Source organism: Semicossyphus pulcher, unplaced genomic scaffold (assembly GCF_022749685.1).
Source record: "Semicossyphus pulcher isolate SPU_LCO1_2020_fin unplaced genomic scaffold, fSemPul1.0.p SCAF_9, whole genome shotgun sequence".
Taxonomy (NCBI): Eukaryota; Metazoa; Chordata; class Actinopteri; order Labriformes; family Labridae; genus Semicossyphus; species Semicossyphus pulcher.
This window is the reverse complement of record NW_027211770.1, coordinates 5,250,901-5,264,872: the sequence shown is the minus strand read 5'-3', so window position 1 is coordinate 5,264,872 and position 13,972 is coordinate 5,250,901. Positions and strand designations below refer to the sequence as shown.

General features: G+C 47.7%; 1 protein-coding gene across 1 annotated transcript; it reads right to left on the bottom strand.

Annotated features, from left to right (window-relative positions):
• Nucleotides 1–11,186: 11,186 nt before the first annotated feature.
• Nucleotides 11,187–12,797, bottom strand: LOC138583698 (uncharacterized). Its single transcript, XM_069655656.1, has 4 exons — nt 12,559–12,797; nt 12,314–12,493; nt 12,165–12,227; nt 11,187–12,045 (listed from the first exon to the last, which is right to left on the bottom strand). The coding sequence occupies exons 1-4, from the start codon at nt 12,795–12,797 to the stop codon at nt 11,187–11,189; spliced, it is 1,341 nt and encodes a 446-aa protein (XP_069511757.1).
• Between the last annotated feature and the right edge of the window lie 1,175 nt (nt 12,798–13,972).

Here is a 13,972-nt window from a genome sequence, read left to right as displayed (position 1 = left end):
AAACGTAGTCCACAGCTAAGCTAATTAGCATCAAGATACCTCCCTTCTCCACGGACGACTACCATACCACAAAAGATTGCAGTGCTGGAGACCAAAATTCACTGCCTAGAAGTGAATGTGGGAATGACACCACTTTACCATTAACTCAAAAGAGTGGACAAGAGCAAGCTAACACACGGCGAAGGAACACCGACAAAACTACGAACAAGCAGGTGGGCTCTGCACTGTGTCATAAATCTTCGATAGCTAGTCCTCCTTGGAACTAGCTTGGGGCAAAGCCCAAGAGTAAATCACATTCCTGGGACATGGGAGGACGAATAACAGGCAGAGCACAGCGCGCTGGGATATGTGATGAGACCAGCTGGCCTGCACTACCTCCCAGGCAGAGCTCCTCTTAAACCCTGGTAGTTGGTAAGACACAGCGGTGGACAGCTGCAAAAGGGAGGGTTAGCAACAAATCTCCTCAACAACTGAGTGTAGAACAAATTTGCTCCACTGTTGCTGGACCCCACCAGTTCAAACCCCGGTTTGGGCAAGGTGGGCCTTTCTGTGTGGAGTTTGCATGTTCTCCTCATGCATGCGTGGGTTCCCTCCGGGGTCTCTGGCTTCCTCCCACAGTCAAAAGACATGCTTGTAAGGTTAATTGGTGACTCTAAATTGCCCATAGGTGTGGGTGTGAGTGCGAAAGGTTGTCTGTCTCTATGTGTCGACCCTGTGATTGACTGGCGACCAGTCCAGGTTGTAACCCCGCCCTTCGCCCAATGACAGCTGGGATAGGCTCCAGCCCCCCGCAACCCTGAACAGGATAAGCGGTATAGGATAATGGATGGATGGATGGTTGCTGGACCCTGGATCTTCGTCTGATGACCTAGATAACCCTCCATCCTCAGGCAGCAGGGTAAGGACTGAAAGCATGTCAAAAGGATACACGGAAAGCTAAAGCCTGGACCTCAAACTCTGGCTGTTGGTGACACTCTTTAAGAACTTCAAACAAGTCCAGCTGCCTTTTGGATTAAGCTTAGAATGACCATGACCTGGATGAACCTTCATAGACACGTTCTCTCAGGTGTCTTCCCACAGGACCTGAAGCCACTGTTAAAAAAGAACAATCTAGACCAGACACTGATGAAGAATTATAGGCCCATTTCAAATCCACCATTTTTAAGTAAGATAATCAAGAAAAAAAAAACTGAATCAAAAGTTTTTTAACAGTTAAACAGCTACTGGACAGTGAACTGATGTCCTCCAGTCAGGCTTTCAACCACACCACAGCACTGAGACGACTCTCGTCAAGGCGATTCATGACATCCGCTTAAACTCAGACAGTGGCAGAGTTTCAGTCTTTGTACGACTCGATCTTAGTGCTGCATTCGACACAGTTGACCATAAGATATTACTCAATTGTCTGTGAGTATAATTGTCTTGTTGCTGAAATGTGCTGTATAAATAAACGTACCTTGCCTTACCTGTACTATGGCCGTTAAAAATATGTGTCTTTTAAAATATGTACTGGAAATAGAATAAGACAAATTTTACTTCTGACCCCAACCCTGCTCACATTTCATTTCAATAATCATTTGCTCTGTGTCTTTACAGACAGTGTTTAACAGTTATATCGTAGTACCTACAGTCAATCTACAGATGTAACATGAACACGTAACATGCTCTGAATTTCAGTATGAGACAGGACGATTACATGATGGGGACTATCACATCATTCACCATCCTATCATTCATGATAGACATCACGTGCTCGCTTAACACACTGACTTTGACCCTCGCTCACCACGTTAGGTTGATTAAACTAACTTTTATTTATTCATACAAAGGTTTAGGACAGTATGATGAGAGAAAATCATACCACCAAAACAACTTTTCTTTAATAAACACACCAACAGATTTGACTTCTGCCTTCCTGGTTGGTGAAAAATCTAACTGAGCATGTGCAGTATGAGTGACATCTCTCCAGCATGTTGTCTGATTGGAGAAAAAGGACTTGTTGCAGTGTCCCCTGTTGCTCTGGAGCTGCAGTGAGGTGGTTTGGGTGGATGGTTGGCATACAAATTTCAGCACTGTCACACCAGAGTTGTAGGTCGTAGTAAATTAGTGCTGGGAACTTTACAATAAAGGTTTCTTCAGAGCCGAGCGGGTACATTTTGTCCAACTGAGGGCTCACATACAATAATCTAATTAAGATGATAGAAAAGCTTTTATAAATGAGCATGAGAAAGCCCAGATCATAGAGATGCCCAACAGTCAATGAAATAAAAATAAACAGTTTACGTAATTTGTTTTAAAATGAAAGGTCACAGTTTAACAGACAGGTTTCTCATTTTAACATTGTTGGACGGGTGGTCAAGATGTTTCTGTCTGGGAAGATTAAAAAGGCCCCTGTTTTACTCAGTTGGAGGAAGTTTAGTACATGAATGTGTTATTTCTGACATTCTATACATTTTCTGTAATAATTGAAAGTTGCCTTCTTCATAATTTGGGCCCGAGCACCACTGGGTGGAATTGAAGGAATTCTTATTATTTCGTCACTTTTGAGGGGGTTCCCGTGCCTCGAAACGAATGAGACTGTGCAGGCACATCGGAAGTGGCGAAACAATTTTATTTTATGGGTCTCCAACATGGGTGCGGAAAAGTGGCTCAATAGCGCCACCTTTAAATTTTAAAAACGGGGTCCTCATTGGGTATACATTCACCTAAGTGTATGAAATTTGGTATCGATATTTAGCATGTCCATACCTACAAAAAAGCCTCTTATATCCATACCTACCTTGTTTTTCTTTAATTATCTTCATAAGATGTCACTTGTTACTGGAATTGTATTATTGTACCAGAGTGAGTAATTTGGGTCGAGACTGTATTCTTTGTAATGTTTTTAAAAGATCCAACATTAGTGTCAAGAAAAACCTTTAACAGGCAGAAACCTTGAGCAGAACCTCATTGGTGAAAAGTCATGCCTGAATGGACCGAGAAAGTGGGATTATTTTAAATAACTTTATAATGTATTATAATGTAGTTTCTTCTTTAAGCAAGTCCATGTTTTATATCTTGTATATCAGGTTTACTTATATTTAGCACAATATGGACATTTATTTCATTGAATTCCAAATTTTGGTTTTCCAATTAGGTGTTGAATTGAAGCACATTTTAAACATTTAAAGAAAAAAACAACTCTATTTTCTTTTAATCAGTTCAATCAGGAGAGACTTCATTAAGAGTGAACAATTATTTATTTACAAGTCTGGAAAGAATGAAATGTGCAAAGTCTTTGGCAATTAGACCCCATTGTGATGCCTTCATGTACTTGAAGGAGTAGAGACCGAGAGCGGAATAGGATAGCCCCCAATGGAGTCTAGACACTGGTGGTGATGATGGAGCTGAAGACGAGTTGCAGGATGAGCTGAGGAGCTGGACTTGACACTGATGAGATAGTTTGGAGGTGAACGGGGTGGAGGAGGGTCACAATGATCGAGCTGAAACGACAGTCTGCAGAAGAGAGAACAGCTTTAAAATTTGACAGCATTGATTGGACGCCCATAATCAGCTGATCACCAGACAGGAAGGGGTGAGAGAGAACGTGACATGGATGAATGATGGCTAATGAATGAATGAGTATGAACAGTCTTCCTGCTTGAACTTACGCTGAGCTACATAAAAATATACTTGTTTTTAGTCTGGTTAAACTGCATTTACAATATCTGTGACTTTTTTTCATCTTTATAGAAGATTTTCCTTTTTAAAAAATAAAAGAACTATGTTCCAGTTTTTGGGGGAGCTGACTTGTGGTGGAGATAAGGGGAAGATTCCTCAGTTCAGGAGAGGAGCAGGAGTTGATTGTAAACCCTGGAGGATGGGGAGGAGATGTAAGTATTGCTGGTGAACAGCTTTTGTAGCAGAAAAAACTGCTTGTATGTACCTCGATCAGTTCCTGGTAGATCTGGATGTCGGTGAAGCTCTGTTTAAAAATTACACTGGAGTCAGAGACAACTGTAGGATTATTTACATTTAGAAGTGCGTAAACCCAAATTTCAGCGTCAGTTTATGCTGTATGACAGATATATGACATTCATGTTTTTTACTTATTGACTTTGGGCTTGATTATTTATAAAGACAGAATTACTGAAAGCACAGACATACACGAACAAATTTCTCGTGCAGGTGTGAATCACACTGATGACTACCTTTCAAAGGAGGTGCAGGTTGCTTGATGTTATTGGGCATAATCTTCAGGTGGCGTAAATGGTGAAGGTTGCTGGTGTAACCCACCGGGGGACTAAGTTGCCAAGTTTAACAGGTAAATCTATGTGTCTGGGTTCTGTGAGGAGACTGGTGCTCTATGAAGTTAGGAAGTGCACAACAACATTACTTCCCTAAAAAACTCACACTAACATCGAGCTTTATGTTTAACTGTAGTGTGTAATTGTTTCCGTTTTTTTATCTTACATCGTACACTTTTAGTTAGAACATTAACTTTGTACGTTCTCTCATTTACATCACAAGGTTTAACATTTTGTTACAGGAATCACTAAACTTGTACACCTGTACTTCAACCACTGATTTTAGAACCAAGAAAAAACTAATTAAAAAAACTGCCAGAATTGAACATTCTGTACCTGTGTACGCTTGTTTGTTCAGCACTGTTTCATGATTTTTAAAAATTCTTTGAAGAGCATGCACTGAAGTTCCTACCACAATTAGCAAGGAAAACTGTCCATCCTGACTCCCGAGATGATGGAAAAGATGAGGAAGGTTGAATCTGATGAGTAGAGGAGATCGAAGATGATGATGATTACAAAGATCCAGTGCACAGTGAGAAGATGGTGATGATGGAGATGGAAAGCAGGAGGCAGTGGAATGGCGGAGACTTGAGCAGCACAGTTCCGTCCGCTGTATAGCATCAACCAAAAAAAGCTGGGACATTCAATACCCTCGCCGCTGCGACGGGGTCAGCAGCTCTATGGCTTTTGAATAACTTTCTTTTCCAGATTCTGAGAATCTGGACTCATTTACTGTTACTAGTTTCCACTTGAATCCAAGTGATAAATCAATTTTGATTTCCTTCATGAGTGCTACTTGCTGGCACTACTATCATACTGGTATCGTCTGTACTCTTTCTGGATAACAAAAAGAGAAAAATCACTTCGACTTTTGTTGTTACCACTATGACGCTCTCAAAACAATAACTTTACGCCTCTTTACTCATGTCCTCTTTCTGACCACTCTGATCCATGTCTTTGTCTGATTCTTTCCTGCTTCTCAGATTTTTCTTCCCAGAATCTTTTGTCCATTTCCTCTTCTGGAGGAAACCAAAGTAAAGAAGATCTCCATGTACTGTATGATGTGGACCATTGCCTCTCTCAGGCTTGACTACATAGACAGGTCCCTCAGTGATCCTCATATCCACAACATGAATTGTTCACTCCCGTCAGCCAAATAATGATTTTGACACTAACACTGTCTCCTATGACAAGTTCAGCTACCCTGATTTGGGCGTCAAATATGGTTGTTTTGTTCTCCTCTCTTACGAGTTCCGTCAGCAACTAGTGTATAGCTTTCTGCAGACGCTGGCACAGTTTGTGAAAATACTCTGAATGGGTACCATTAGGTCCTGCAGCAGGACTGGTTGCCAGGATAAAGTCAACTGGTGACGCAGGCTGTCTACTGAACATTAATTCATAGGGTGAGTAGCCAGTAGTGTCGTTCCTTGTACATGTGGCACATAGTCTCTGAAATGATTTTTGTCTTTCTCCTCCAGGGTTCCAAGCATACTCAGAGTGTGTGATTGTAATGCTCTACAGGGTTCCCTCGAGGGTGATCAGGTGTGGTGCATACATTTTTCACTCCTATGACAGAACATAATTCCTTTATACTAGACTATTTTCTGTAGTCTTTACCTTCTGGTCCCTATTTTGAATCGCGACTGCAAATTTGTGGTCGGTGATGACCAGTATGTTTCTTGTATCATGACTGTCAGGCGCTATTGGCACATAGTCCATGCACACCAGTTCCAGCAGATAGGTGGTCAGTATGTTCTGCATAGGTGCTGCTTTCTGTAGGCTTGTTTTCCTGAAGCACCTTTCACATTTTTGACAGTTCTTCAATGGCCTTCGCCATTTTAGGCCAATAAAGTCTTGCATGAACAAGGCTGAGGGCAGGTTCAGCCCCTAAATGGCCAACTTCTTCATGTATGCCCCTTACAGCTTAGTCTCTGAATTGTTGGAGAAGGCAAGCTGATAGATTTCACTGTCCTGGTCCAGACATTTCCTATACAATACCCCATCTTGAAATTCAAGCTTCTTCCACTCTTCAAGAAGTAGCCTGACCTTGGGTGACATGCAGCTCAGCTGTTTGAAGAGTGGCTTATGTGCTGCTCCAAGAAAGGAATTGACCTTCTTGAGGGATGGATCTTCCCATTATCCATCCATTATCTTCCGCTTATCCGGGGGCTGGGTCACAGTAGCAGCAGGCTAAGCAAGGTGACCCAGGCATCCCCTCTCCCCCGCAACATTTTCCAGTTCCTCCTGGGGGATTCTGAGGCATTACCAAGCCAGATGGGATATATAATCCCTCCAGCGAGCTCTGTGTATGCCCGAGGGTCTCCTCCCAGTTGGATGTGCCTGGAAAACCACCAAAGAAAGGCGCCCGGGAGGCATCCTATTCCAATGCCTGAACCACCTCAACTGGCTCCTTTCAATGCGAAGGAGTAGCGGCTCTACTCTAAGCTCCCTCCGGATATCCGTGTTCCTTATCTTATCTCTAAGGCTGAGTACAGAGACATTCCGGTGGAAACTCATTCTGGCCACTTGTTTCCGCAATATAATCCTTTCAGTCACTACCCGAAGCTCATGACCATAGGTGAGGGTTGGAACATAGATCGACTGATAAATCGAAAGCTTTGCCTTCAGGCTCAGCTCCCTCTTCACCATGACGGCCTGGTACAATGCTCACAACTCACTCGTGAACAAGACCTCAAGATACTTAAACTCCTTCACTTGGGGCAGAGACTCACTCCCCACCTGGAGGGGGCAATCCACCATTTACTGGCAAAGAACCATGGCCTCAGACTTGGAGGTACACTTATGAACCACCCTATGTGGAACATGGTGTTCGTTATGGCCACTCAATCCATGATGAGCACAGAAGTCCAATAACAAGACACTACTCGGGTTCAGATCGGACAGACCAATCCTCCAAATCACCCCCCTCCAGGTTTCTCCATCATTGTCCAAGTGAGCATTAAGGTCCCCCAGGAGAACTGTGGAGTCCCCAGATGGGACCCCTTCCAGGACCCTGCCCAGTGATTCTAAGAAGGCCCCTTACTCCGAAATGCTGTTTGGTACATAGGCACAAACTACTTGCAGTCGCAGAGAGGTGACCCTCTCGTTCACCAGGGAAAAGGCCAACACAGCGGCACTGAGCCAGTGCTCTGTTTCTACCATCCTGGACAAGAGATCATACCTTGCATAAAAAGGGAATACTGGTGGATTTCAAAGAGAAGATCCATCCCTCAAGAAGGTCAATTCCTTTGTTGAATATCACATAAGCCACTCTTCAAACAGCTGAGCTGCAAGCCGCCCGAGGTCAGGCTACTTCTTTAAGAGTGGAAAAAGCTTGGATATGTGTTGTACAGGAAATGTCTTGACCATGGCAGTGAAATCTACCAGCTTGTCCTTCCCAACAATTCAGAGACCACGCTTTAAGGGGCATACATGAAGAAGTTGGCCATTTAGAGGCTGAACGTGCCCTTAGCCTCATCCGTGCAAGACTTAATTGGCCTAAAATGGTGAAGGCCACTGAAGAAAGATGTCAAACATGTGAAAGGTGCTTTGGGAGGAAGACAAGACTACCGAAAGCAGAACCTATGCAGAACATACTGACCACCTATCGATTGGAACTGTGTGCATGTACTATCTGCCGATAGAGCCCAACAGTTGTGATAAAAGAAACATACAGGTCATTACCGACCACTCCATGAAATTTGCAGTCACGATTCCAAATAGTCCAGGATAAAGGAATTATGTTCTGTCATAGGAGCGGAAAAGGTACGCACCGCACCTTATCACCCTCAAGGGAGCCCTGTAGAGCGTTACAATCGCACACTCTGAGTATGCTTGGATCCCTGGAAGAAAAAGAAAAAAATCATTGGAGAGACTATGTGAAGCCACTTGTTTGAGCATACAATTGTACAAGGAATGACACCACTGGCTACTCACCCTATGAACTGATGTTCTGAAGACCGCCTGAGTTGCCAGCTGACTGCATCCTAGGAACCAGTCCCGCTGCAGAACCAAAGACACTCATTCAGAGTAGGTTTACAAATTATACACTAGCTGCTGACAGAACTCGTAAAAGAGGAGAACAAAACAAAACCAGATTTAATGCCAAAATCAGGATAGCTGAACTTCTCACAGGAGACGGTGTTAAGCAAAATGTGGAAAGCATAAATTGTTTGACAGATGGGAGTGAACATTTAATGTTGTGGAGAAGAGGATCAATGAGGGACCCGTCTATGTAGTCAAGTGTAGTCTGCCAGAGGCAATGGCCCACATCACACACTGCACAGAGATCTTCTCCTTCACTGTGGTGTTCCGCTCAGAACTGCAGCTCCAGAAGAGGAAACGGACAAAAGATTCTAGGAGGAAATATCTTAGAAGCAGGAAAGCTTCTGACAAAGACACGGATCAATGTGATCAGTAAGAGGACATGAGTGAAGAGGATGAAAGTTATTGTTTAGAGAGGATCATAGTTGTAACAACAAAACGTCCCATCTTGCAACTTACAAGAGATGAACCAATTAGCCTCTAGCTGCTCTCAACCCCTAAGCCATTGAAATCACTTAACTTCCCAGAATCCTGTCTAAGGAGGTGAAAATTATTTTCCAGCCAGTCAATGTACCTGAGTCGGTCAGTGAGATAGAGAACAGCGCAGATGAAAATTGACCTGCCAGTTTCCCCAATCTCTGATCAGTCCTGTTAATCATTTGGGTAATTAAATGCATGCTGAGACTCATATGGTTAAGAGGGGGAGAGCGTAACCAGGTAGTCCAGGAATAATGGTCTATTAGCGCTCCGTTGTGGTGTGGTTGAGAGTGTGAAATAGGATACCTTTTTAGTACAGATTCTTGGAACCTGGAAAAGAAAGTCATTCAGTAGCCATTGAGCTGCCGACCCATTTTTTTTGTTAATGCTGTACAGCAGACAGAACTGTGCTGCTTAAGTCTCCACCATTCCACTGCGTCCTGCTCTCCATCTCCATCATCACCATCCTTTCTGCGCACTGGATCTTCACAACAATCATCACCTTCAGTCCTCATCTCCACTATTCATGGGACTCAACCTTCCATCGTGTTTTCCATCATCTCAGGAGTCAGGATGGACAGCTTTACTTGCTAAGGGTGGTGAGAAGTTATGTGCATGCCTTAATAAGAACAAATCATGAAACAGTGCTAAACAAACATTAAGACAGATTTAATATCATTTCAGTTATTTCTATAACAGGTACAGACTGTTTAATTCTGACATCTTGTTTTTTTTTCTTTAATGTTTTTTCTTGGTTCTAAAACCTGTGGTGTGTAGAAGTTGAGTGATCCCTGTAACAAAATGTTAAACCTTTTGATGAAAATGAGTGTACATAGTTAATATTAAAAAAGTAACTAAAAGGGAAGAAGGTAAAAAAAAGAATCAATAATACACTACAGTTAAACTGAAATCAGTTAAGGGAAATAAAGTAACATCACTGAGCACTTCACTACTTCATAGAGCACCTTCTCATAGAACCTAGAAACAGATTTACCTGTTAAACTTGGTGACATACTAGCCTTGTGGGTTACACTGGCATAGGGGGAAGGTGGAGGTTTGGGCTGCTGCTGCAGAACCACAATTTGCAGTCGAATTTGCAGGGGAAGCTGGAGGTTGCTGGGACAGAATTATGCTGTCTGCAGTGGCTTACAGTGTGCTAGGAGAGCCTGTAAGTGTGCCACAGCTGTGTTTAGCATGAGCATGTGGAGACGGATCTGTTGGTTGTTGGTAGGGGTTTAGGTGGCAGCAAATTTTGAGGTGGAAGTGGCAGAAGCAGGTGGAGACCTGGGTTGTAGCTGTGTACCAGAATCTGCAAGAGTAAACAGCAGCTGCTGCCTGGCAGAGGCTGAAGTTGAAGGCTAAGGCGGCAGCTGTCTGTACCTCCACCTTAAGATTCTGTATGATTCCTGTGGTTTTTGAGTCTGTTGTTGGCCGGGGAAAAGCATCTGCGGATATCTAGCACAGGCTGTAGTTGGAAGTTTGGGCAGCATCTGTCTTTCTGGTCCCAAATACAGTGACAGAGCACAGACAGGCAGGTAGGTGCAAAAAAACCCAACTACTTAATGAAAACACAAAAAAGGGTTACAAAATCTGGGTGTTGCACGTGGGCAGGAAAATGGAAACAGGACAACTATAGCGGAAAGCGGGTCAGAAGGCCAGAGGTCTGGAGGGTGGAGAGGGGCCAACCAGACCAGAGGAGCCTGTCCAAAGAACAAGAGGCAGGTGTCAGCCAGGACTTTGACGATGAACTGGGAGGGGCATATTCAGGGTTGGCTGGGACACCTGATGGAGGGACCTAACGAGAATCCGGCCGGGACCCCTGACTCTGGAACTAACAGCCAGTCCTGCTCTGTAGGAACTGGGACTTTGAGGTCAGGGGAATCAGGCTGAGAGTAAGCCTGAAGAGCTGACTGGAACAAGGGGGCAGGAGCAGGAGTTGGCTGGTCAGCCAACTAGAACACAGGGGCAGAAGTCGGGACTGGAGCAGGTGTCGGCCGGGAAGCAGACTGGAATGCAGGAGCAGGAGTCGGGACTGGAGCAAGAGTTGGCCCGGGAACTGACTGGAAGACGGAAAAAGGAGCAGGAGCTGGGACTGGAACAGGAGCCGGCCAGGGAGCTGAATGGAACCCGGAGGCAAAAGCAGGAGTTGGCCAGGGAGCCAACTGGAACATGGGGGCCGGAGCAAGGGTCAGAGCTGGAGTAGGAGTCGGCCCGGGAACCGACTGGAAGACAGAGACAGGAGCAGCAGCTGGCCGGGGAACTGAATGGAACCCAGGGGCAAGAGCAGGAGTCGGGCAGGGAGCCAACTGGAACATGGGGGCAGGAGCAGGGGTCGGGTAAGGAGCAGGAGTGGTCGGGGAGCAGAAGCAGAGGTCAGGACTAGAGCATAGGAGCAGGAGTCGGGACTGGAAAATGGGGGCAGGAGCAGGTGTCGGGACTGGAGCAGGAGTCAGCCAGGGAGCCGACTGGATCATGGGGGCAGGAGTCGGGACTGGAGCAGGAGTGGGCCAGGGAGTTGACTGGAACATGGGGGCCAGAGCAGAAGGGGGGACTGAAACACGGAGACAGGAGCAGATGTCGGGATTGGAACATGGGGGCAGGAGCAGGTGTTGGGACTGGAGCAGGTTCGGAAATGGAGCAGGAGTCGGCCAGGGAGACGACTGGAACATGGGGGCAAGAGCAGTAGGGGGGACTGGAACACGGAGAAAGGAGCAGATGTCGGGATTGCAACATGGGGGCAGGAGCAGGAGTGGCCCAGAGAGCAGACTGGAACATGGGGGCGGGAGCAAAAGTCAGGTAAGGAACATGGGGGCAGGAGAAGGGGTCGGGACTGGAACAGGAGTCGGCCAGAGAGCAGACTGGAACAGAAGTAAGAGTCAGGACTGGAGCACAGAACCAGGTGTCGGACTGGAGCAGGAGTGGCCGGGGAGCCGACTGGAACTTGGGGGCAGAAGCAGGAGTCAATACTGGAACCCGGGGCAAGAGCAGGTGTTGGGACTGGAGCACAGGGGCGGGAGCAGGTGTTGGGACTGGAGCACAGAAGCAGGTGTCGGACTGGAGCAGGAGCCAGCTGGGGAGCAGACTGAAACATGGGGGCAGGAGCAGGAGCCGGGACTGGAACAAGGGTGCAAGAGCAGGAGTCGGGACTGGAGCATGGGAATAGGAGCAGGAGTTGGGACTAGAGCAGGAGTTGGCCAGGGAGTAGACTGGAACATAGGGGCAAGAGCAGGAGGGGGGACTGGAACACGGAGACAAGAGCAGGAGTCAGGACTGGAGCAGGAGTCGGCGAGGGAGTCGACTGGAACATGGGGGCAGGAGCAGGAATGGCCGGGGAGCAGGAGTGGATGGAGAGCAGACCGGAACATGGTGGCAGAAGCAGGAGTCAGGACTGGAACATGGGGGCAGGAGCAGGTGTTTGGACTGGAACACAGGGCAAGAGCAGGAGTCAGGATTGAGGGCAGGAGTCGACAGGAAGATGGGGCAGGAGCAGGAGTCGGGACTGGAACATAGGGGCAGAAGCAGGAGTCAGGACTGGAACATGGGGGCAGGAGCAGGTGTTGGGACTAGAGCACAGGGCAAGAGCAGGAGTCTGGACTGGAGCATGGGAGTAGGAGCAGGAGTTGGGACTAGAGCAGGAGTTGGCCAGGGAGCAGACTGGAACATAGGGGCAAGAGCAGGAGGGGGGACTGGAACACGGAGACAAGAGCAGGAGTCAGGACTGGAACATGGGGGCAGGAGCAGGTGTTGGGACTGGAGCACAGGGCAGGAGCAGGAGTTGGGACTGGAGCACAGGGCAAGAGCAGGAGTAGGACTGGAGCAGGAGTCGTCCAGGGAGTCGACTGGAAGATGGGGGCAGGAGTCGGGACTGGAACATGAGGGCAGGAGTAGGAGTTGAGACTGGAACATGGGGGCAGGAGTTGGGACTAGAGCAGGAGTCAGCCAGGGAGTAAACTGGAACATGGGCAGGAGCAGTAGTCGGGACTGGAGCATGGGGGCAGGAGCGGGAGTCGGGACTGGAACATGGAGGCAGGAGCAGAAGTCGGGACTGGAACATGGGGGCAGGAGCAGGTGTTGGGACTGGAGCAGGAGTCAGCCAGGGAGTAAACTGGAACATGGGGGCAAGAGCAGGAGGGGGGACTGGAACATGGAGACAGGAGCAGATGTCGGGATTGGAAGATGGGGGCAGGAGCAGGTGTTGGAACTGGAGCAGGGTCCGACTCACAGGGGCATAAGTCGGAACTGGAGCAGGAGTCAGCCAGAGAGTCGACTGGAACACGGAGACAGGAATGGCCGGGGAGCAGGAGTGGATGGAGAGCAGACCGCAACATGGGGGCAGGAGCAGGAGTCAGGACTGGAACAGGAGAGGCGGGCAGCAAAATGGAACCCAGGAGCAAGAGAAGGGGTCAAGACTGGAGTAGGAGGTTACCAGGGAGCAGACTGGAACATAGGACAAGAGTCAGGATTGGAACACGGAGGCAGGAGCAGGAGTCAGGAATGGAACAGGAGTCGGCCAGGGAGTCGACTGGGACATAGGGGCAGGAGCAGGTGTTGGCACTGGAGTACAGGGCAAGAGCAGGAGTCAGGACTGGAGCAGGAGTCGGCCAGGGAGTCGACTGGAAGATGGTGGCAGGAGCAGGGGGCAGGAGCAGGTGTTGGGACTGGAGCAGGAGTCAGCCAGGGAGCAGACTGTAATATGGGGGCAGGAGCAGGAGTTGGCCAGGGAGTCGACTGGAACATGGGCAGGAGCGGTAGTCGGGACTGGAGCATGGGGGCAGAATTCGGGACTGGAATATGGGGGCAGGAGCAGGTGTCGGGACTGGAGGAGTAGAGGCGGGCAGCAAAATGGAACCCAGGGGCAAGAGAAGGGGTCAAGACTGGAGTAGGAGGTTACCAGGGAGCAGACTGGAACATAGGACAAGAGTCAGGATTGGAACACGGAGGCAGGAGCAGGAGTCAGGACTGGAGCAGGAGTCGGCCAGGGAGTCGACTGGAAGATGGTGGCAGGAGCAGGGGGCAGGAGCAGGTGTTGGGACTGGAGCAGGTGTCAGCCAGGGAGCAGACTGTAATATGGGGGCAGGAGCAGGTATTGGGACTGGAGCAGGAGTTGGCCAGGGAGTCGACTGGAACATGGGCAGGAGCAGTAGTCGGGACTGGAGCATGGGGGC

Excerpts from the sequence above, each read along its gene's own strand:
- LOC138583698 (XM_069655656.1), bottom strand. The coding sequence starts at position 12,797 with ATGCTCCAGTCCCGACTACTGCTCCTGCCCATGTTCCAGTTTACTCCC. Across the intron at positions 12,494-12,558 it reads TGCTCCTGCCCTGTGCTCCA|TCCCCCCTCCTGCTCTTGCC; the intron begins GTCCCAACACCT and ends TCCGTGTTCCAG. Across the intron at positions 12,228-12,313 it reads ACTCCTGCTTCTGCCCCTAT|TCCAAACACCTGCTCCTGCC; the intron begins GTTCCAGTCCCG and ends CCTGTGTTCCAG.